Raw genomic sequence first — 21,933 nt, 5'->3', positions numbered from 1 at the left:
AGAGCCGGAAGGGAACTGGTGGCACCTCTCCCCTCTCACCTCTCACCTCTGGGCCAAAGGGTCGCCTGGTCAAATCCTTAACTGAACCATCCTGTGTGTGTTTGTCTGTGTGCGTGAGTGAAGGCTTACTTGCCTTTGTGCCTTAAAAGATGTTTTATTTAAAATAAGTTTTTTTTTTTTTTTTACCATACCTGCGATGGTGGTTATAATCCATGCAGTCATTTAATAAGGATCCATTCATCCAGGTTTTTCATGCCTGTCTAGGTACTGACGTGATAAAATACTTCTGTGTACAACCTATCAGAGTTTTTTTAATTCAAAAGCAGATGATTTAAGGCCTTACCTTCCTGAAGGAGCGTTTTAAAGTGACGCTGTTGGGGGGGTAAAGTGAATCCATTGTAAAGCAATGCTAACCCTAAACCCATCCATTTTGGGATGGCAGGTTTCTGCACTTAGGTACTCAATGATAAGTGTCAGCCTAGGGGGCAGGGAGGCACATGTGTGTGTTTCGTACGCGTCACTTCTATAAATATCTTCAAAAAGGCAGTTAAGTGAACACATGTGAAAGTACAGTGCACGTTATTTTTTCTACTTTATCATATCTCCAGGGTTTGCTTGTGCCGTCTGACTTGTAATTTCAGGGTACTCGTATAGGGAGGCTCGGATATAATATAAACACAATAACTGCCCCTTCACCCCACACGCCACACTGAACATTCAAAACATTTCCGACAACTTCCCCCAAAGCATTTATCTTTGAACTGGGAATGACAGGGTTAACCAGTCCGAGAGAGAGAGAGAGGTACCACCTTTCTTCTAAACTTTCTAAATGTTTCTAAACAAAGAAGGGGGCATAAAAAAATCTGGAACCTATAAACTTCAGACAACTTCTGTACAAACTCCAGTTCCGCCACTGATTGGCCGACACGCTCAGGCTGTCCACTCCCCCGACCGGGGCTCGGCCAATGGGAGGCGGAGATGAATGGGTTCCGAGGCTCCTCCCCCAGCTAATAAGAGCTGGAGATCTTGTGAAAGTGGCTCCAGAACATCCAGATGTTTTGTGAAGTTGAGCAGGAGACCTGAGGCTGCTCTTGACACTTTGAGGACTGAAGAGGGAAGACGGATCTTGTTTTAATTCCCCAAGCATTTGCGTCCCCCACCCCCTTTCATCTATTCCAGTACTGTCTGGATAAACGGATATGCTCAGGGAGTAGAGGTTCAGTTTGGGCTGCAGCAGTGCTAAGTGTTATCATTATCATTATTATTAATTGTCATTGTTATTTTACACGGTAGTGATTTCAGGAGCAGGCAGATTGGATTCCACGGCCCCCTGCAGTATGAGAGAGGACCTGGCCTGCCCCGACTCCCCGGAGGGGGGTCTGGTTGTCAGCGAGGACGAGCTGCAGAAGAAGTGCGGCGGCAGGAAGAGGATCCCCCACACCAAGAAGGACAGCGAGGACGGAGGGAGCCCCAATCCCATCCCGGCGGGGCCCAAGCGCCCCAAGAAGAGCCCCGTGGACACGGGGCCCCCGCAGTCCTTCGAAGACCTGCACACCCAGCGCGTGATCGCCAACGTGCGGGAGCGGCAGCGCACCCAGTCCCTGAACGACGCCTTTGCCTCCCTGCGCAAGATCATCCCCACCCTGCCCTCCGACAAGCTCAGCAAGATCCAGATCCTCAAGCTGGCCTCACGCTACATCGACTTCCTGTACCAGGTGCTGCAGAGCGACGAGATGGACAGCAAGCTGGCCAGCTGCAACTACCTGGCCCACGAGCGGCTCAGCTACGCCTTCTCCGTGTGGAGGATGGAGGGAGCCTGGTCCATGTCTGCCTCGCACTAGCCAGCCAGCCAGCCAGGTACAGTACAGCGCAGTGCATCCGCCACCCAGGACTTCACAAAGTCCAGTGGGCAAGCGTTTCCTCCAGTGTTGGATTAGTTGTAGTTTTACCTTACAGTGCAGTGCCAGTACAGTGCATCATCCATAGCTGTGAAACACTCAGTCGGTATTCTAAGTCAGGCGCTAGCTGAACTGTATGTCTGCTTGACTAAGTTTCTCATAGTCTTGACTCTCAGTGCAGTGCACTGCAGTGAAAGGGCGACCCCGCTGCTTTCATTGGAGGTCATTTCTGTGGGCTCTGTCTCTCTGTGATGGCATCGATACTTGTTATTGTAGAACTGATTTGGTATGTTAGTGTTTATTTTATTCTTTCTTTCATTGCTACAGTACTAGAGCAAGTTTGTTCGTTCTTTCTTTCTTTCTTTTTCTTTCCTTCATGTCAGTTACAGTATCATGCAGGAGAATTTTCTGTTACACTGAAGCTGACACAGAAGATCAGCAGGCAGTCACTGCTCCAAGACTTCCCCTCTCCCCTTTATTATTCTTCCTCTCCTGTTTATTTGTTCAGTTTTCCTGAAATCCTTGGCATTTTATTTCTGTTTGTTTGAAAGTAAAGCAGAAGCCATAACAATCAAAACCACAAAAACAAATACTTTACTTATTCTAAAGGTACATTATTTTACATGTGCTAATAATAATAATAATAATAATAATAATAATAATAATCTACAGAAGAATATACTGAAGTGTGTATTATAGTTTTGTGGAATTGTAATGGTAGGATCTGTTGAGAACATTTATCTCAAATAGTACTTATTATTATTATTATTATTATTATTATTATTATTATTTTAAAATATTGTTCTAACGGTGTAACAAACCAATTCTATGCTGCTTTTATTGGTAACATGCTAATACAAAGAGCCTGAATGCGCGAAAGTTACAAAAATGAGAACGAAAAACAAAGCCGAGCGCCTACCAGGAACTACCAGGAGTTTATTTATTAAGAAGCAGAGTAACAGAAAATTATATAAATCTATTATTTCCTTGTTTGTACTACTATTGATACATGAACGTTGTTAAATTTTAGATTTGCTTTATAAAAAACTAATGGAATTAAGACCTTATAAACTCAGTGGTGTTTATTTCCAGAAATACACCAATATTCACCCAGTTAATGAATCCATCACGAAGTGAACAGCTCACTTATTCTATTGCGTCACCATTGCATTACCTCTCAGCCCCTTACAGGATGCACATTTTTTTAATAAAACACGAGTCCAGGTTTTTACTGCATTGCACTTACCTTTTTGTGTCCGCTTAACCATCTTCAGTTTGTTAAACGCTTGTCTTCTGCAATGGACAGTAAAAATAAATAAATAATAATAATAATAATAATAATAATAATAATAATAATAATTTTTAAAAGTTTATTTGTGATGTCCAAAAAAAACCAAAAAAAAACACACATTTTAGACACACATTTTTTTAAACACTGTTGTGTTGTATAATTTGACTTTTGCCCATTTTGTGATCATTTTAACTTAACTCAGAGTAACTATCAGGAACTGGTGATGTTTTCAAATAATCCATTTTTAAATAGTGACCTCAAATTCTTATGAATTGATACCCGGTACAATATAATACTGTAATATAGCAATAGTGTAAATGTCATTCGTTCATTCCACATCGTGCCTCGTTAATAACAAAGCTTAAACTGTGCAAGTTTTGTTTAAAACTTAGACAAAGCACAAGTGCAAATGACCCATTTTCAGTGAGAAACACAATCACTAGCTTTATGAACACAGTCACTGTAGCATTATAAACACAGTCGCTTTATCATTATAAACACAGTCACGGTAGCATTATAAACACAGTCACTGTAGCATTATAAACACAGTCACTGTAGCATTATAAACACAGTTGCTTTAGCATTATAAACACAGTCACTTTAGCATTATAAACACAGTCACTGTAGCATTATAAACAGTCGCTTTAGCATTATAAACACAGTCACTTTAGCATTATAAACACAGTCACTTTAGCATTATAAACACAGTCACTGTAGCATTATAAACACAGTCACTGTAGCATTATAAACACAGTCACTAGCTTTATGAACACAGTCACTGTAGCATTATAAACACAGTCACTGTAGCATTATAAACACAGTCACTAGCATTATAAACACAGTCACTGTAGCATTATAAACACAGTCACTTTATCATTATAAACACAGTCACTGTAGCATTATAAACACAGTCACTGTAGCATTATAAACACAGTCACTGTAGCATTATAAACACAGTCACTGTAGCATTATAAACACAGTCACTGTAGCATTATAAACACAGTCACTGTAGCATTATAAACACAGTCACTGTAGCATTATAAAACTAGAAAGAACAAACAATAACTGAACTGCTTCTCCTTTTTTTCTGGCATGTTTTTTATACCGTTCCAGTCGTTTTACTCGGGCATTGAGAAGGAAGCCCTCGGCATTGAATTTGCTGCGTTTCTTTCAGTATTTCTAAATTTGCCATTGCAAAGGTCTCAACAAGAAGTGTGTGCTTTGTTTTGTTTTTTAAGGCTTTCGTGTCGAGAGACACTCGCTGAAACGTTCATCTAATCAAAGCTTCCTTCTGCTATTTCTCAGTGTTTGGAGATGTTTAATGTTCTGGGAGTGAGTCTTGGGGTTCAGTGCCTTGTTTGCACACAACTCATCACCATTAACCCTCTTTGCAGAATGGGGACTGGGGTTTCGAGTGTCACAGTATATGGTTATTAGATCAATAAAAACATTGATAAAGATTTATAGTCGAAACATTTGTCGTTGAATTGTAGGTTTCCTTTTGCTGTTTTAACTTTAGCATTCTATTGTTTAATAGTTATGGAAGAAGCATAAATAGGTGATAATAAATAATACTGTTACTATGTGCTTGTGAACTTGTGGATTATATGCTCAATGTGCTATACAGAGCTATTTTCAAAACTCTTAATAAATGCAAAAAAAAATTAAAATTTAAGAACATCCATTTATGCAATATTTAGTCTAAAAAAAAAAGTAAAAAAAAAACATTTTCAAAAAAAAAAAAAAAAGTATGTCATTTAAATGGTAAAATTTAGGAGGAAAAAATGTTCTTTTAATCTGAGAGCATTCCAATGAGTTTTAGAAGCTCTTTGAGCTTGGTGCTGCTAGTTAAGCAACGACAGGATCTGATATCCAGTTTCTTGCAATCAGGATCCACTGAGAGCCCAGACAGGCAGGAACCTCAAGATTAGAAACAGTTGTGAGACATTAGCGAGGTGTGTGCAGGCCACAGGCAACAGGTTGGTGTGTTTCTCTTTGTGTTTGTGAGTGTCTATCTGTCTCTGTGTGAGTGGCTGCCTCTGTGTGTGTGTTTCTATTTGTGTGTGTGTGTGTTTCTCTGTGTGAGAGTGTGTCTCTCTGTGTGTGTTTCTCAACTGTGCAGTGCGTGCCCGGTCTGTCAGTCAGGCACAAGCTCTCTCGCTCTCCCCCTCATGACAGAGACAGCTTGTGAAATATCTGCGCTGGTTTTTCCACAGTCCAGGCCCGGGGAGCTAATCTAATTAAGTGTTTTTCCGGGGAAAGGGCATTTTGAGAAATTATCAGCACAGAACACGAACATGAAGCAGTCATTCTCCTCCCCACTCAGAATAGTTTCCCAGCCAAATACCAAGGTGACAGCAACGCACAGAGAAGATAATGCAGATAGTTTACATGTGGCACGCCATGGGAAAAGCACGGCACAGTACTGTGAAAGAATGGCGAGGCACAGACAAGGACCGTGGTAAAGCATACCTGCAAAATGACCATCGCACATGTACCATGGTGAACTTGTACATGGGTTGTGGCAAAGTCTTGTAGACGGTGCACATAACCCTAGCTTTACAGTGGTTGAAACCGCAGTTATTTTTCCATTGTCTGGAACGGTTTGCGTGTTTTCGAAAGACCGCCGCGCCTTCTTCGTAATTTATTGGATGCAGGATTAGATTTGGCCTGGCCGCGATGCAACAATATATTATATTTTCTGTTTACTGTCCAGAAACGCAGGATGCAGGCGTTTGGGTGACCTCCCTTCTTTATAATCCTTTTAATTAGACATAGTGTTGTGTGTAAGGACAGCACACCCTCTGCACTGTGTACGGGTGCACGGTACACAGCACACCCTCTGCACTGTGTAAGGATGCACGGTGCACAGCACACCCTCTGCACTGTGTAAGGATGCACGGTGCACAGCACACCCTCTGCACTGTGTAAGGATGCACGGTGCACAGCACACCCTCTGCACTGTGTAAGGATGCACGGTGCACAGCACACCCTCTGCACTGTGTAAGGATGCACGGTGCACAGCACACCCTCTGCACTGTGTAAGGATGCACGGTGCACAGCACACCCTCTGCACTGTGTAAGGATGCACGGTGCACAGCACACCCTCTGCACTGTGTAAGGATGCACGGTGCACAGCACACCCTCTGCACTGTGTAAGGATGCACGGTGCACAGCACACCCTCTGCACTGTGTAAGGATGCACGGTGCACAGCACACCCTCTGCACTGTGTAAGGGTGCACGGTGCACAGCACACCCTCTGCACTGTGTAAGGATGCACGGTGCACAGCACACCCTCTGCACTGTGTAAGGATGCACGGTGCACAGCACACCCTCTGCACTGTGTAAGGATGCACGGTGCACAGCACACCCTCTGCACTGTGTAAGGGTGCACGGTGCACAGCACACCCTCTGCACTGTGTAAGGGTGCACGGTGCACAGCACACCCTCTGCACTGTGTAAGGATGCACGGTGCACAGCACACCCTCTGCACTGTGTAAGGATGCACGGTGCACAGCACACCCTCTGCACTGTGTAAGGATGCACGGTGCACAGCACACCCTCTGCACTGTGTAAGGATGCACGGTGCACAGCACACCCTCTGCACTGTGTAAGGATGCACGGTGCACAGCACACCCTCTGCACTGTGTAAGGATGTCTGAAATCAATAACGCATGCTCCACTGTACCGAAGCGTGCTTCGCCCTCCTTTCATTGATGAGGAATTGGAGGAGGTACCCTGTTAATCCGAGAGATTTAAAAAAAAAACAGTTTTTCTGCAATATGGTACAAATTATAGTTTTATTTTTCAGCATATTGAAATTTCTTAATTAAATTTTGAAAGAATTTCCGGACATGAAAAGCACACGTTCCTCCCTGCACCCTATCTTCTAGTCAGACCAGCTATTTTTGTGCGATGGGTGATTTGGAAAAGTTTTTTTTTTTTTTTTGTCCCCCGTGTTTGAAGTTTACAAACTGTAATAGCGAAATGTCTGCTTGCTGCCTTACAGACGTATCTCTGATTACAACAGCTTTCCAGATCACAAATAGGGGAAACAAACTGAGAAAAACAGCTGTGATGTGGTTTGTGGTCAAATGAATATCAGGTTTTTGTAGAAAAAAATAATTTAAAGCATTTTGTGGTGGAATATGCTAGATGTAGCCACTTTTATTTATGTGTCTGTATATAAAGATGTTAGTGGGTTGTCTCACTGATTATAATGTTCTGTTGTTTACCTCCCTCATAGTAATGTACTGTGTTATGTCATGGTAAGAACGTACCGAAGCATAGTACAAGCATGTTAATTCACAGCACAGTAAAGCATTGTAAAAAATAAGACTATTTGAATCGTGGTAAAGCAGGATAAATTCATGAGCAAATGCAATACGTTGCAGATCAAATCTCTTTCAATGTCATTTTTTTTTTTTTTTTTGCCCAATGTATTTTATTTGACCAGGATAGAACCCCTGAGATATACGTCTCGTTTACAAGGGGGTCCTGGCTGGAGAAGTCAGCAGAAACAACATTATTTCAAATCAATGCCAAAAAAAAAGATTCAAACAGGACAGAAACAGTTCATAGAAGCAGTAAAAAAATAAAAAAATAAAACCATTCAAATTTGCAGTACATGATCCTGGTCATAGTCAGTATTGACAGGGTTTGCAACCCTGGTCAGATTTTAAAATAAATATTTCTGCGTGGTTTTTAAAAGCTGTTGGGAAGAGGCTGTTTTTATGTTCGAAGGCAGTGAATTCCCAAGATGAGATGCTTGATATACGAAGGCACGGTGGCCCATATTAGATCTCAGTTTAGGGGGTTTTAAAAGTAGGCACGCCATTTCAAGAACATTACAAATGGTGCTTTTGAAAACTAGCCCCCTACCATGACGAATCAAACCTGCCACCCCACTAGAGTCACTGGGGCGCGCACAGAAACAGCGGGGCGCATTCTTCAGCATCTCCGGTAATAAGCAAAGCCTGGGCGCGAGCGGAGCCTGCCTGTTAAATCCTCCATCTGGAGAAACGACCCATTCCTTGCAATTTGGGCTTTATAGTATAATTGTATCCATGTGACTGTGCAAACCACACACAGATTTACTGCCCTGTCCTGTGCTGACTTGCATGGAGAAAGACAGCAGGGTGGAAAAGACATGCCGTAATTAGACACATGCTGGAAAAACCAGAGGCTCAAAAATGTGTTTGTTAAACTTGTGTTGTTGTTGTTGTTTATTATTATTATAATGTATAGTGTTATAATTTCTAGGATTTTAAACTAGCTTCAAACTTGCCGGGGGGGGGGGGGGGGTATCCTGCCGGCTGTAGGTTCTGTACCTGTATTACACGGTTGTTTTTTTTAGCTATATCTTGGCAGCCACTCATCCAGTTGTGAGGAAGCTGACTTCTGCATAGACAAGTGCTACTTCTGTACAAAGTGAATCCTCTCTGAGCTTCAAAGCTCACACTGCTGTTGTGTCTCCTGTCTCGTTACCTGTACTCCTCCCAGGGTTTGTAGCTGCTCAAGCACTGTCTGACTTGCTGTATGTCTGGGTCACCCATGTGGTCAGCAACGAATGACTAACAGCATGCTTGTTCTTTCCTTCTAGGGACTGACAGTCAGCAGCTGGAATCGTCTTTCAAGAGGAGACCGTTACCATCTGCCTCTGAGCAAGGGACAAACTTTGAAAAAAAAAATAAAAAAACATAATAATAAAAAATATATTGTACATAATCTTGTACAGAAGCGAACAGTTTAATATTAGTGTAAAATCTCAAGCTTTGATGATGATGATGATGATGATGAAGATTTTCCTGGTGTAGAATAATTTCCGTCCAACCCCCGATAAAATGGATAGATGGATGGATGAAAATAATCGGGAGAGAGAGAGAGAGAGAGAGAGAGAGAGAGAGAGAGAGAGAGAGAGAGAGAGAGAGAGATGTGCCCGCAACTCCGGAACACGACCGAGGGTTCTGTTTCTATGGACGCTTGCCTCGACTCCACGGCAACAAACCATGCAGGCGGGAGGGTTAAGAAGCCTCTTCCCTTCACTCGGATTGGTTAACCTGTAAATAGAACCCTTTCCTTCTGATTGGTTAAAACAGAAGAGTTTTAAAAATCTTTGGTGTTAAAGCACTAGTACCAGATACACCAGCTGATCAGATTCCTGACTCCTCACCAAGAAGACGTCCCTTGAATCAGCTTTGCAGAGGGGCTCCCGGGACCACTTTCAAAGGCAGAGCAGTCTGCTGAACTTGGGAGAGGGAGAAGGGGGAGAAAATTTGACTTTTGACTTTTTATTATGCTAACAAATAAAAAAAATAAATTAAAGAAAGAAAAAAAAAAGTTGATTTACTAAGCTATTTATATATACAAAGGCATCTTTTAATCTGCGAGCAAATGGAGAGTTCAGCTTCAACGACTCGGTATCACTGGAACTGTATGCTAACCCAAACTGGAATCCGGCCGGTCCTTTCCAGCCCTGCGTTTCATATCCCTGACCTGGATACCCTGCGGACTGACTCACTGCAACGCGAAAGCACCCGAGGGTTCAGAAGAACTAGAACAGTGATCATGTGGTGCACAAGCAGAAGCAATGTTCAGTGTGAGAGACAGAACAAAACACATTTTAGGGTTAGGGTTGGTGCTCGCTCGCTTTGGCTTGCGTGCGGATCAGCATTTTCTTTTTTTAAATAATGAATTGCATTTTGTCCTCCCTTTCAAGGTGTCATTGGTTGCCTTTGACTGCGATTTGGGTATTTTAATTAAAAACATAAAGGGGGGGGGGAGGAAGAGAATGTTATATAATGTTGTACAAGCTGTGAGACAAATTAAAGCAAAAGTAGAAAACTTTTTAGACACAAAAAAAAAAAAAAAACAGTGATGGTGATATCTCTCACACACTGAGTGCAGACTGCAAACTAAAATATACAGTCTATATTACACTATAATGTTTAGTATATAGGTAGTATATTGCATGGCATTTTGTTTCTGTCATTCTGCTGTACTCTATAGATCTGCTAGTCAAGACAAGCAATAACACCTTTATGGCAAACCTGTTTTTATTTTTTGCTCATCCGTACTTGACATCATAGCGTTCTGCAGCCACACTCTAACAAGTACATTATGTTGCAATAACTTCTTGTTTTCTGCAGTCTGTATTGTAACTTAAACCACTTTGTAATGCTCCAGCAAAGGCTGCCTGGACTCACTCGAACCGCTCGCTGCCCCGACACTTCAACCCAGCTTACTGGCATCTTAATCAGGTGGTGTTTGCGATCTGCATTGTAAAAGTGTTTCTAATAAGACCTGCTTGAGTTATTTACGAGTTTCCTGATCGTGTTGTGTGCAGCGTTTACATGAGCGCTGCTATAACCCTACACCTTATAATCCTCAGTGCTCTCTGTGAAAGGAGAGTCCACCCGTAATGCAACCAAACTAGAGTTACGAAAATAAGAGGAGTTCAGAGCCTTCAGGAACAACATCCCTCTTCTGGATTGCATGCAGTGCAGAGACACAAGCCCTCCCTTACCCCCCCACCCCCGTGACCTGCGTGCCATACTGCTATACTTGCAGCTGTAAGAGGTTATATATAGTGCAGCTCTGGTATAACTCAGGATGCAAAACAGAAATGGAAAAATGTTTGACTTGTGTACTGCTATGTTCAATTACAGGTTCATAAGCCGCCTTAAGCATTTAAAAGCTTTTTTTTTTTTTTTTTTTTTAAATCAGCCTGCTTGGTTTTGTACCACTGCCAGTTTTCTGTTCCTTTTCACGAGTGTGCTGTTCTGTATAAGCCTGCAGTGTCTGGGGGAGCTTCGTGTGAGTCTGTGCGCTCCTCTCTGGAGGGCTGCTCTAGCCTCTCCTCTCAGAGGACTGCAGGCTGTGCTCCCTGCATCTGCTTGTGGTAATAAAAAATAACCTGTGTTTGCCTGCAACCCCGTGTCTCCGTTTGTGGATCTGATCTGCTTGCCCAGAAAGACAACAGATTTCCAGCCCTCTCTTCCAGTGTCGGTCCGCAAGTCATAGTGCAGAATACAATAAAGCGAACGGGTCATTAATGTCACCGCCTTTAGGAGGCGACTACACCTTTTAAAGAAAAAAACAAACATAAATGAACTGCATTTGATACTACTTTGATACATATGACCACCAGGGGGCATGCTTCCCATTAACAAAAAAAAAGAGTCTTGCACTAGTTCAGCGTAAAGCGACAGACGACATGTAATATGAATTGTTTAGTGTTTAAAATGCATAGTAACAAAACATGTTTGTTTTCCTTCTGCTCTAAATAAGCGTTGTGCACTTGAGCCGTGAGCCACATTCTCCCGATGAACACAGCGTGCTGTCACATTTTTAGAGAGTTTGCTCTCAGGTGTGCTGAATTGCACCGCGGCGCCGATCCACAGGTGTATCGAGGCCCCGCCCCCTCCCAGGTAGCGGGCGGCAAGATGGCGACGAGAGCAACTTGATCTGAATCTGGAGAGCGCGTTCGTGTTTAAACTGGGATCTCCACGGGACGAGCGTGTCGTTAGCTTCCCCATCGCTGGTCCTGGTTTTTTTTTGCCGAGACCAGTGTTTGGATACAGCCTGCCTGTGTTTGTTCTCGACACCTGGCGGCATGTCAAATTACCGGTAAGTTTTTAAGTTTTTTTTTAAAGGAATTAGTACAGAAACTGAGGATGTGGGGGTATTCATTTTGTATGCATTTCTGTAATTAATCCTAGCGAGTTTTTCGCCCTACAGAAAAATTGTGCATTACAATTCATGATGCCGCATGATATAATTTCAGTGTGCAGAAAGTTAAGTTTTCATAATGAAACCCACAGATTATTTATATATATATATATATATATATATATATATATATATATATATATATATATATATATATTATAGAAGAACGTTGAGCTGTCTTTTTTTTCAGTGAATGTTAACTTCGTTTGGACTTTACGTTGTGTGTGTGTTGTGATTTATTTCAGACCTCCTTTGTGCATCGGATTCTTTTGCATGCTATCTTTTTCCTTGATTCAGTCATTTATAAATTCAGTTAGATGTACGAATACAATTTAAATCATACAATTCTCTCAGCTGGCCGGTCGCTCTACACCTACACCCCGGCACAGGTGCAGAAAGACGGGTCACGCTGTTTACTGGTGCAGAAAGACGGGCCAATGCAAAAACATCTAGTTTTGATGGTGACACTCTGAAGAGCACAGTAAGTTTGCAACCAAACGAAACGAGTTGCAATAGATTCTTTTATGCTCGTAACCCTCGTGTTAAGTTAGTGTTTGAATTAAGACCTGATTGAAATCATTAAACTCATTCAAATTCTGTCAGCTGGCCAGTCTTTCTACACCTGTGCCCAACTTAATTTAATATTTCAAATATGCAAAATAATATTACTCATGTGCGGCACTGCACCGTGAAATTGATGGAAGTACAGTATGAGATTAATAACGTGGTCAGATGACGGTTTAAATAAACCGTAGACAAAGGCTGTACTGTTGCCGAGTTCTGCCCCTTGCATTATTTTGCAGATGCTGTGAGGGAAGCATGAAGACCCGGTTCTCAGGAGGGTGAGTCGTGTTTTTATCTTCACACACACTTAAGCACTTATCCCAGGGAACACGCACCCACATCCTGTCTGCTGCTCTCTGTGTAAGCAATAGAAACCCTGCTTTTAAATGTCTAATTTACAAGATTGCGATTTTTTTCCCTCCAAAGCTAGTCATTCTATCGGAATGTTTCGTAGATGCCATCTAGGTGACTGTGAGTGAGGTTTCTCATAATCTCTGCCGTCTCCGGTTAATGTGCGTCAATACTGGAAAATACTAATACAAACACATATTTTGGTATTTCAGTTTTTTTTTTTTATTTAAAACAGTAGAAAAAGTTTAGCTTTTTCTAGACTCGCAGTGTACTATATCCGAACTCGTGATTGAAATCGGTAGCGTTATTTTCAGATTGACGTCCTTCACAAAGGCTTGTATTGTAAAGCGCTTTGGGGACACTGTGTGTGAAAGACGCTGTATAAATAAATCAGGTTTTTATAGTTATTTGAAAAGTAAGTTGTTTCTGAACCAGGATGTGAGGGAGGGGTTCCACAGGGACATGCGCGAAACTAACAAGTACTTTTTCTTTCTGCTTCCAGGGGACCCTGCAACAGGACGGAATGCATGGATACCGAGTGTAGTGCTTAAGGGCAATGGTTTATCCCCGTCACCCCATCACCCCGGGCTGCATCTGTATGGTGGCACATGAAGCGCGCATCCGCAGGTGAGCACTGTTGTGGATATTTGATCAGGTTCACAATGCACAACAGTAATTATTTTTTGTAACCCAGTAAATAATATACGTTGGCAGTAAATAAATAAATAAATAAATACTAGTACTATTTTGCAGTACCGGCTTTAAAGTTATGGATCCTATTTGTTTTTGACAATGGCTTGCAAACACCACTTGAGCCGGAGGTTGAAAGCACTGTGTGTGTCAGTGTGGGTGTGTCCTGCTGTATCTTCTGTCTTTACTAACATCTCGTTTCTTGTTTGTTTTTCAGGACAGCTCGACTCCGGTCCCCAGCACTGATGCACATCATTAGATCTGCGGTTCTGCCTCTTTTAAAGGGAGTCTTGTTGGATGAGTCATAGAAACCGTTCTTGTGACTTTTTCCTCTGGAAAGCCAGCGTTTCAACCAGACGCATGTGCTGCGTGTGTAATGTAACCCAGTATCTGTACTTCAGTACGCTGTGTAGCGTTCGATTTGTTAACTTGAGTTGGCGATTTCTTTTTTCATGTAAGCTGGATGAGTGACGGGATCTTGTGCCCTGGACTGTTTAACTTTCCCTTAAGTAATCGGCAGTCTGTGAAACCACCAGTTCACGTTTTAACAGTTAAAAAAACAAACATCTGATTTATTCAATTGCAGACTTTAAAAGCTTGTTATTTACATCTTCTTGTGCTTATATAACTGCCTTGTAATGCATTGTATAAATATGTGTGCATTGTACATAATAAAGGCTTGACATTCAAATGCACTTGTATGTGTTTTTTTCAATGTTTTTGTTTGCTGCATTACCACTGGTAGAGCTCTCATACCCCGCAGTGGATTTGTATAGAGCAGGACAGGGCTCTGAACAAACTGAAAGAGGACACAAGTGGGCTGGTTATGTCCTTGCTGTCAAAGTACCACCTCCCAGTGTTGGCTTCCCCCTCTCCCCCCTTTGCTAGGAAAAAAACTATATAGCATTTGGTGTGTGAAAAACAACCCAGCATAAGAGGTTTAGTCCATGAAGTATCAAACAGACCATGCCGTGTGGATGGAGGCTTGACTGGTCAGATAAACAGTACTATTAAAAAAAAAACACAGATAGAAACAGGAAAGGCTTTATTTGCATTCATTTCACAAAAGTAGCACAGGCTGGGCACTGTGAATGAGTATCAAATACACAGCGGGGTTATGACATGCAGTGTGCGCATCAGTGCCAGGCGTGCGTTTACACAACACGCAAGAGCAACGGCTCTCCAGCTGGAACAAAACGACCACATCACCACCATTCCCTGGGATCTGGAACACAAAACGCAAACACAGAATAGCTGTTTAATCTGTGCAGTGTTTAATCGAACAAAGACAAACACGAATAAGGCACAACACGGTGCAGGAGTCCGCATTGTTTACACATGAAGGAAAAGCTGTGTTAGGTCATGCTAGAACGATATTATGCATCATTAACGTTGGGATTAAATACATCGCCTACACAGCATAAGCTTGCTTTAATAAATGCTGTTATCCACACTTCATACCTCTTTCCACTATTATGCTTTTAACATGATAATAAAATAACTAGGTGTCACTATCCTTAACAGATCATCTACAGCGAGATACTAACAACTGGACTGAGGTCAGTCTCTCACACAGCCCACACACACCGTGCCCTGCAAATGCACTAATTGCACACCTGACCAATTAAGGCAAATGGTATAAATAGAGGGCGGTTGTGAGCAACACGTTAACGCGCGGTGCTTGCGACACAGCCGGTTCCCGTGGAAGCTCCCGGTGTGCCGGTCCTGCAAAACTGCCGCCGCCACCCTGCGTGTGAGAACAGCATCGAGGTACACTTTCTACTCGAGGAGAAAATACAAATGCAACTCATTCTAGCAACTAAAATGCATACACTGGTTTTAAAAACAACAAAGGTGGGTTTATATACTATATATATATTATATATAATATTTTTTCTAAAGCAACATTTTAAGCTATATCTATGAATTAAAATTGTGCTGGAATATGCAAGTCTATTTTTTCATTAATTGCTACATTTTATAACGTCGTTCTTTTAAATATACGACTTTTTATTTTTTTTAAAAAGCGTATTTAATATTTTAAAACGTTAAGGCAAGAGCAAGCATTACCTGTTGCAACAAAACTTTTTTTTTTAAAAAACCTTATCTTGAGCACAGTGCTTTAGTAAAACAAAAAAGTGTAACAGACCAGCTATTGCAAACAAATCTTATGCCAAATTAAAAAGTTTGTTAAAAGTTAAGGCGGAATGCTTGAAGGCAGGTGTTTGCACGTGTCTACCCAACACGTGTGTTACACGTGCTTTGTTGAAACCTAGAAATTCAAACAAATATACAGCCATAACTTAAACACACGAGTACACCTTGCATTGCAACCAGTTCAGACAGCGTTTCTCTATAAAGATAGTTTAAAACGTTAAGGTGTTTAACTTACCTTTTTGTTTTCTGTTCGACGCCGTCTCCTGACAAACGTCTCCTTTTTCTCACTGCTGTTTTTTTTTTTTTAAACGGCTACAGAACAGGTCTTCGACTAGAGAACTAAGCGTGTAGATCTCTGAATGCTTATTTTGAGCCGGAAAAAACACTAAAACGTCGAATAAACTCTGTTTCAGTATCTGCTTGGAGTCCAGCACGCCCAATTGCTCTCAACGCCATCTTACTGCTCGGTGGAATGGGCGTGGCCTGGGTCAGGGGGTACCTGGAAGGGGCGGAGTCAGCCAGGACTGCACCTGGACTCCTGACTGCGTAGCGCCCCCACTTGACCTGAGTGTTTAAAACACATGGTAGCCTGGGCCAAACGGGAAGGGAGGCTGTCCTGCTCTCTCCACAGCCTCCCTCTGCTCTGTGCTTGTGGAGCGCAGTGAGGCTCTGCTAGTCTCTCCACAGCAGGACTCTGTCAGGGACGCACACGCCCCGGGACCCCCCTGGCAGTGCGGGGCGAGGCGGGTCGGGCCGGGCCGGAGGGTTCCCTCTGAAGCCGGTGTCATGTCTCTGCAAGGAAGCAGGGTCCACTGAGACGTCTCTGCAGCTCACCGGAGACGGGCCTGCCCACCAAGGGAGAGGGTCCGGGTGCGAGCCTGCTCTTCTCTAGCGCGGCCGCTGGACCAGAGCACATGGTGCAGGAGGAGCAGACCCTGGGAGTGCTAACGTGCGGTCAGTACCGAGTGGATGCAGTTTCACATGCTGTCCTGAATGCATTGCTGTTGCAAGCGAACGCACTCCCCTTAAGAGTTAAGCTTCCCTCTGTTCTGCTGGTGGAACAGACAGAGGTTCATACTGGAAAGGGGTGTACGTTCAGGACAGCGTGTGAAACTGCATCTGCAGGGTACTGACCGCCCGTTAGCACTCCCAGGGTCTGCTCCTCCTGCACCATGTGCTCTGGTCCAGCGGCCGCGCTAGAGAAGAGCAGGCTCGCACCCGGACCCTCTCCCTTGGCGGGCAGGCCCGTCTCCGGTGAGCTGCAGAGACGTCTCAGTGGACCCTGCTTCCTTGCAGAGACATGACACCGGCTTCAGAGGGAACCCTCTGGCCCGGCCCGACCCGCCTCACCCCGCACTGCCAGGGGGGTCCCGGGGCGTGTGCGTCCCTGACAGAGTCCTGCTGTGGAGAGACTAGCAGAGCCTCTCTGCGCTCCACAAGCACAGAGCAGAGGGAGGCTGTGGAGAGAGCAGGACAGCCTCTCTGTGCTCCACAAGCACAGAACAGAGGGACTTGCCTTTCTATGGCATTACAGATTCAGCGCATCGGCTTTAGAGAATAGGAAACTTGCTTGGGAGCGACTGTTATCCAGGATCCCAAATCCCAGGAAACCTCGGCAGCTCGTCCGAAGCAGATGAGATTCTGCACGCCTGAAATACTTAAAGAAAAAAAAAACCACAAAGGAAACATTTCAACTTCAAATTAAACGTTTGCTCAAATAGCTGCAACATGCCTTCTCGTTTTTGAATCCAAACACACAGTAAATGACTTGCAGATTGCAGGAGAGAGCGGAGGGATCGTCTTGCTGTGCTTCCCAGCAATGCTTTCAAACAGCAGCATACCTTTTGAAAGGGGGTGGGGTTCAGTCTGGAAGTTGCAGTGCTTTCATTAATATTACACAACAATACCACTTTGCTGTCTGTTAGGCAAATAAAAGAGCCTCCCTTCCTCTGTTTCACCAGCACAGAGCAGAGGGAGGCTGCGAAGCAGGGAGAAGAGCCTCACTTCCTCTGTTTCACCAGCACAGAGCAGAGGGAGGCTGCAAAGCAGGGAGAAGAGCCTCCCTCCCTCCGTTTCACCAGCACAGAGCAGAGGGAGGCTGTGAAGCTTTGATACTCGCCTTCATGTTCCTGCAGCACATTATCTTGAACCAGGGAGAAAAAATCAGGGACTGAAATAACAATATTACAGCACGCAACTGAAGGACAACTGAAATAAGAAGAGACTCACTTTTTTAATCCATTTTTTAATTCAGGATAGAAACAAACATTGTCATTCTCGTATTTACATACAGAACAAAAAATAAAATAAAATCTATATCATATTTAAGAATCCAGCTGTTCTCCTCCAGTTTGTGGAGGACGCAGCTGGAATGGAGCCAGGCGAGGCACCGTGGGTGTTAAGGGTTTTGGTCACAGGCGTTGTTTTAAAAAAACAGTAGAAAAGACATTAATGGTCCTATAACAAGGGTGGTCATGCCCTAGAAATATTGCATAGAAAGACGAATACTTTCAGCCTCCATGCTTCATTCACGCGTCGCTTCGTTGCGCAGTAAACAGACGGACATTCGGAGCGTCCGGGCTTGTTCCCCCGTCTACAGGACGCTACGGCTGCGTTAGCTGGGTCTTTTGATCGAACGTTATTCACAGGTCAACTGAACCCCAGCCAGGACAGAATGCCGGAGCGGAACCAGAACCAGAACTAGAACACACAGAGTGTTCCGATTTGTGCATTGTAGCGTAATTTTTTATTTTTTTTAAAACCATGAGTTAAGTGCTTGTGAGAGGTAAGGTTAAGCAACACAATATGAAGGCTTCCTGTCCTGTTGAGTTACTGGTGAGTGATCCCGCTGTGCGATGGGTTACTGGTTTCAAAGTCCTACTGGAAATTGACTTTTTTATTACTTTTGTTTCCTTTCGTTACAGCTGGAATTGGAATTTAGGATGGAAAAAAACCCCAAACACAACATGATAACGCAACGTTATTAAGATTTTCAAACTATACAATACAGTAGGTTTACTTATCCACAGGTTAAAATACTGTTTTATTTTTTTATACAATCAATGATAAATTTGGAATGATTTCTATTAATAAAAGCTTTTTGCATGTTACTTTTTCAATGTAATCCAATATTTCGTTTTTTGCAGCTCTTCCCCGGAGGGGGTTTAAGACACACTTTCGGTCTCCACTCGCTGCATCGGACTGGGCGAGCGGCAGGCAGCGCTGGAGCGATTTGGGGAAGGCACGCGGTTACATGGCCCTGGGTATTCGGCTTTAACAAGCCTGGATCTAACGGCTTCGTTCTCTCATGAATCTACTGGGGTCGTGCACCCGGAACAGATTATTAGAAAGCGCGTTGGCGGCTTCCACACACTGGCCATTGCTCCCAGCCTCGGGGACAGACGGCTGTGGAACAGCTGTAGGTACTGTTGATTTTGGATGGTTCATTATTCGTGTGTTTTTGAAGACTGGGGGGGGGGCGAGTGCTCGGTTTCTGTTGGGAGTGGCCAACGTGACGGAGCAAGCTGACCCTAATCTAATTCTTGTTAGAAGGAGATCCGTGAAGCGCCACAGTTTATACCTAATGATGTTTCAAAAAGCACAGGCCAGCTTAGTTACAGTTCAGTACATGAGACGCTGTGCGTGTGTGTCTCGGATCCCAATGGAATGTCATTGCAAAGTCTTTGGTCTTCAACTTGGCCTAAATCTGGCAAAACTCAATTGTCTTTTGATAGGAAAGGATAAAATGTCCATGTTTTAAAAACAAAAGAAATAAATAAAGAGAAAAAAAAAAACTTAAAACAAATGATCAAAGTCAAATTTAAGAATTCTGTTCCAAGGGTTGCGTCGTTCACATTTCTGAATGCATAGTGCAATTTTAACAGACCACAGATTGATACCTTCTGGGGTAGTTTTATTTTCTTCTTGTGTTCGTTTTTGTTTTTAGTGGTTTTAATAATAAAACAAAAATCCACAGTAAAAAAAAAAAAAAAAGTGATCAAAAAGGTTGGTCAAAAACTAAACCAATTTTCTACCCACCTATATCGTAGCAAACTTCACTAAAAGTGTTAGATCCATTTATGACCGCTATGTGGCGCTATACAAGGCAAAACGAATGCCGTCCAGTCCGTGGCCGGGGGGGTGATCAATAACAAGGCAGGAGGGGATCGAGGTTCATTGAAGACTGGCTGGAATCTGGAGGATTGTCCGCACAGACGTCCGCTTCGCTAAGACGATAAAAGGTAAGAAAACGAGAAGTCTCGCTGCTTCAGCATCTCTGTTTATCAGGTAGAGGAATGTGCTTTCATTTAAAAAAAGGTTCTTTGACATCATTGTACACCCTGTTTCTTTAAGAAAAGTAATTGAGGTTTGTGATGCCACCAGAGATTCGAGGTGATCTCCTGATCCAAGGCTTTCCTGTTTTTTCTTTTTTCTTATAAAAAGCAGGAATGTTTTCTTTGGTCCTGGAAAGGCGAGGCAGGTTCCCGGAGGGGCGAGGTCATCACTCCGGTGGAAGGAAGGGGAGCAGTGGAGGCACTGTGGGCGTGCAGGCCGTGTTCGCTGTCCTGTTTAGTGGAGAGGATCCCAGCACCGGGGAGTGGGGTGGGGTGGGGGGATTCGTAGGTCACAGGTCGCTGTGCTCTAGAGGGAGTCCTGCTCATCCATGGGTTCATCTTGAAGCCTGCGAGAGGGGAGCGACCGTCAGTTAGCAAATCAGAGAGCAAGCCTGTGATTGCACTAACGAGCGGAGGGGAGGATACAGTCATTAATAAAGAGGCTGTGGAGGTCAGTGCTGCTTTATCTGAATCTCATCTGGGCTTCACTCTCTCTTTTCAATGCTGCAGACTGTTCTGTTCAATCTTTCAAAATGAGCTCTGAAGGGTTTTCCTATTCTAGTTACTCAGGCTGGTGTAATTTTGATGTTGGTGTATTTTGTACAGGGTTGGAAATAAGACTCCTGTTGCACAGCAGTTTCACCCATTCCAGGTTTTACTACGAACTTGATTAGCCCCAGTGTACAGGTAACAAGCTCAGGTGAGTTTTATTAATTATTCCCATCCCTGATGTAATGTGACTGGTTCAGTATTGACCACTGCACTTCTCCCCTATTACTATTTCAATGCAATAGTGTGTGTTTGTGTCTTTTATATACATAGGCAGGTGTCTCTGCAGCAGCGACGCTGTTCAACTCGGACTGACCTCTTGTCTGTGGTGACCCCAGGAGTGACCCCCACGGACAGGGAGGCGAGCGCAGTGACCGTGTCCGTCTCCTCCTGGTCGTGTTTCTGAGCCTCCAGGACCGAGTATCCCGCCGTGGGGCCGAAGCGCTGGACAGACTTCCAGTATTTACCTGCAAGACAGAACAGGACAACGTCAACCCCCGCAGCCCCTCTCCCTGAACCAGACAGGTACAGGATGGTCCCATTCCTGCTCTCACCCGCACACCTCCTTCCAATCAGAGACGCCCACAGAAAAGATTCCCACAGTGCAAGCACAGCAACGTGGAATAAAGCATAGGGAAGCATTGTAAAGCACAGAGAGGCATGGTAAAGCATAGGGAAGCATTGTAAAGCACAGAGAGGTCTGGTAAAGCATAGGGAAGCATTGTAAAGCACAGAGAGGCATGGTAAAGCATAGGGAAGCATTGTAAAGCACAGAGAGGTCTGGTAAAGCATAGGGAAGCATTGTAAAGCACAGAGAGGTCTGGTAAAGCACAGGGAAGCATTGTAAAGCACAGAGAGGTCTGGTAAAGCATATTAAAACAAGACAAACCAGGATAAACTATTGTAAAGGCATAGTTTAACCACAGGAAAGTGCAAACATACTGTAAAATGTGGGTGATCACTTGAAATAAGAGATGAATGGTATTTTTTTTTTTTTGACACACACATCAGTTATGACAAGTGTGTATTATTTCTAACTGTTTTAATTTTTTTTTTTTTTTTTTTTTTTTTTCAGCAGTAACTAAAATCCTTGCAGCTTTTTATTTTATTAAAGTGTGGAACCCGGCTCAGTGCCAGCGAGCCTTTTGAAGATGACTGTCAACACTGCTGCTCCCCCTTCCACACGGAATTACACTCTCCCCCCCCCCCCCCCCCCCCCCTCAAATCAAAAGAAGAAACGACGAACTAGGAGGAGAGGATCAAAAACTAAAAAGGAAGGGAGGGGGTGGGATGAACACAAAAATGTAAAGCAGGAATTCAGGGGAGGAGAAAGGAAGATGGTGGGGAGAAGAAAGAAAATGCATAAGG

General features: G+C 43.5%; 2 protein-coding genes and 3 long non-coding RNA genes across 14 annotated transcripts in view; 3 read left to right on the top strand and 2 right to left on the bottom strand.

Annotated features, from left to right (window-relative positions):
- Positions 1 to 1,029: 1,029 nt before the first annotated feature.
- LOC117967056 (twist-related protein 2-like) lies at positions 1,030 to 10,110 on the top strand. The gene is made up of 2 exons (XM_059011458.1): positions 1,030 to 1,857; positions 8,793 to 10,110. The coding sequence occupies exon 1, from the start codon at positions 1,338 to 1,340 to the stop codon at positions 1,839 to 1,841; it is 504 nt and encodes a 167-aa protein (XP_058867441.1). The 5' UTR covers positions 1,030 to 1,337; the 3' UTR covers positions 1,842 to 1,857; positions 8,793 to 10,110.
- A 4,438-nt stretch (positions 10,111 to 14,548) lies between these two features.
- On the bottom strand, positions 14,549 to 16,401 carry LOC131709320 (uncharacterized). The gene is made up of 2 exons (XR_009311480.1): positions 15,918 to 16,401; positions 14,549 to 14,750 (listed from the first exon to the last, which is right to left on the bottom strand). It is a non-coding gene; the product is annotated as an uncharacterized LOC131709320 (long non-coding RNA).
- LOC131709319 (uncharacterized) lies at positions 15,209 to 20,204 on the top strand. The gene is made up of 4 exons (XR_009311479.1): positions 15,209 to 15,379; positions 18,607 to 18,691; positions 18,829 to 19,923; positions 20,129 to 20,204. It is a non-coding gene; the product is annotated as an uncharacterized LOC131709319 (long non-coding RNA).
- LOC117967074 (histone deacetylase 7-like) overlaps positions 19,594 to 21,933 on the bottom strand; it is a 66,990-nt gene continuing 64,650 nt past the window's right edge. For all 10 annotated transcript variants that reach the window (XM_059011762.1, XM_059011763.1, XM_059011765.1 and 7 more), the window contains 2 exons: positions 20,882 to 21,032; positions 19,594 to 20,363 (listed from right to left, as the gene is read on the bottom strand). In XM_059011762.1, the coding sequence (XP_058867745.1) occupies positions 20,324 to 20,363; positions 20,882 to 21,032 (191 nt within the window). In that variant the 3' untranslated portion in view covers positions 19,594 to 20,323. The remainder of the gene's footprint in view (positions 20,364 to 20,881; positions 21,033 to 21,933) is intronic.
- Positions 20,359 to 21,779, top strand: LOC131709321 (uncharacterized). The gene is made up of 4 exons (XR_009311481.1): positions 20,359 to 20,467; positions 20,623 to 20,716; positions 20,839 to 21,090; positions 21,641 to 21,779. It is a non-coding gene; the product is annotated as an uncharacterized LOC131709321 (long non-coding RNA).

The sequence above is a fragment of the Acipenser ruthenus genome, chromosome 42 (assembly GCF_902713425.1).
Source record: "Acipenser ruthenus chromosome 42, fAciRut3.2 maternal haplotype, whole genome shotgun sequence".
Lineage (NCBI taxonomy): Eukaryota > Metazoa > Chordata > Actinopteri > Acipenseriformes > Acipenseridae > Acipenser > Acipenser ruthenus.
The sequence above is the reverse complement of the archived record's forward strand: the minus strand, read 5'-3'. Positions and strand labels throughout refer to the sequence as shown.

Excerpts from the sequence above, each read along its gene's own strand:
- LOC117967056 (XM_059011458.1), top strand. The coding sequence starts at position 1,338 with ATGAGAGAGGACCTGGCCTGCCCCGACTCCCCGGAGGGGGGTCTGGTT.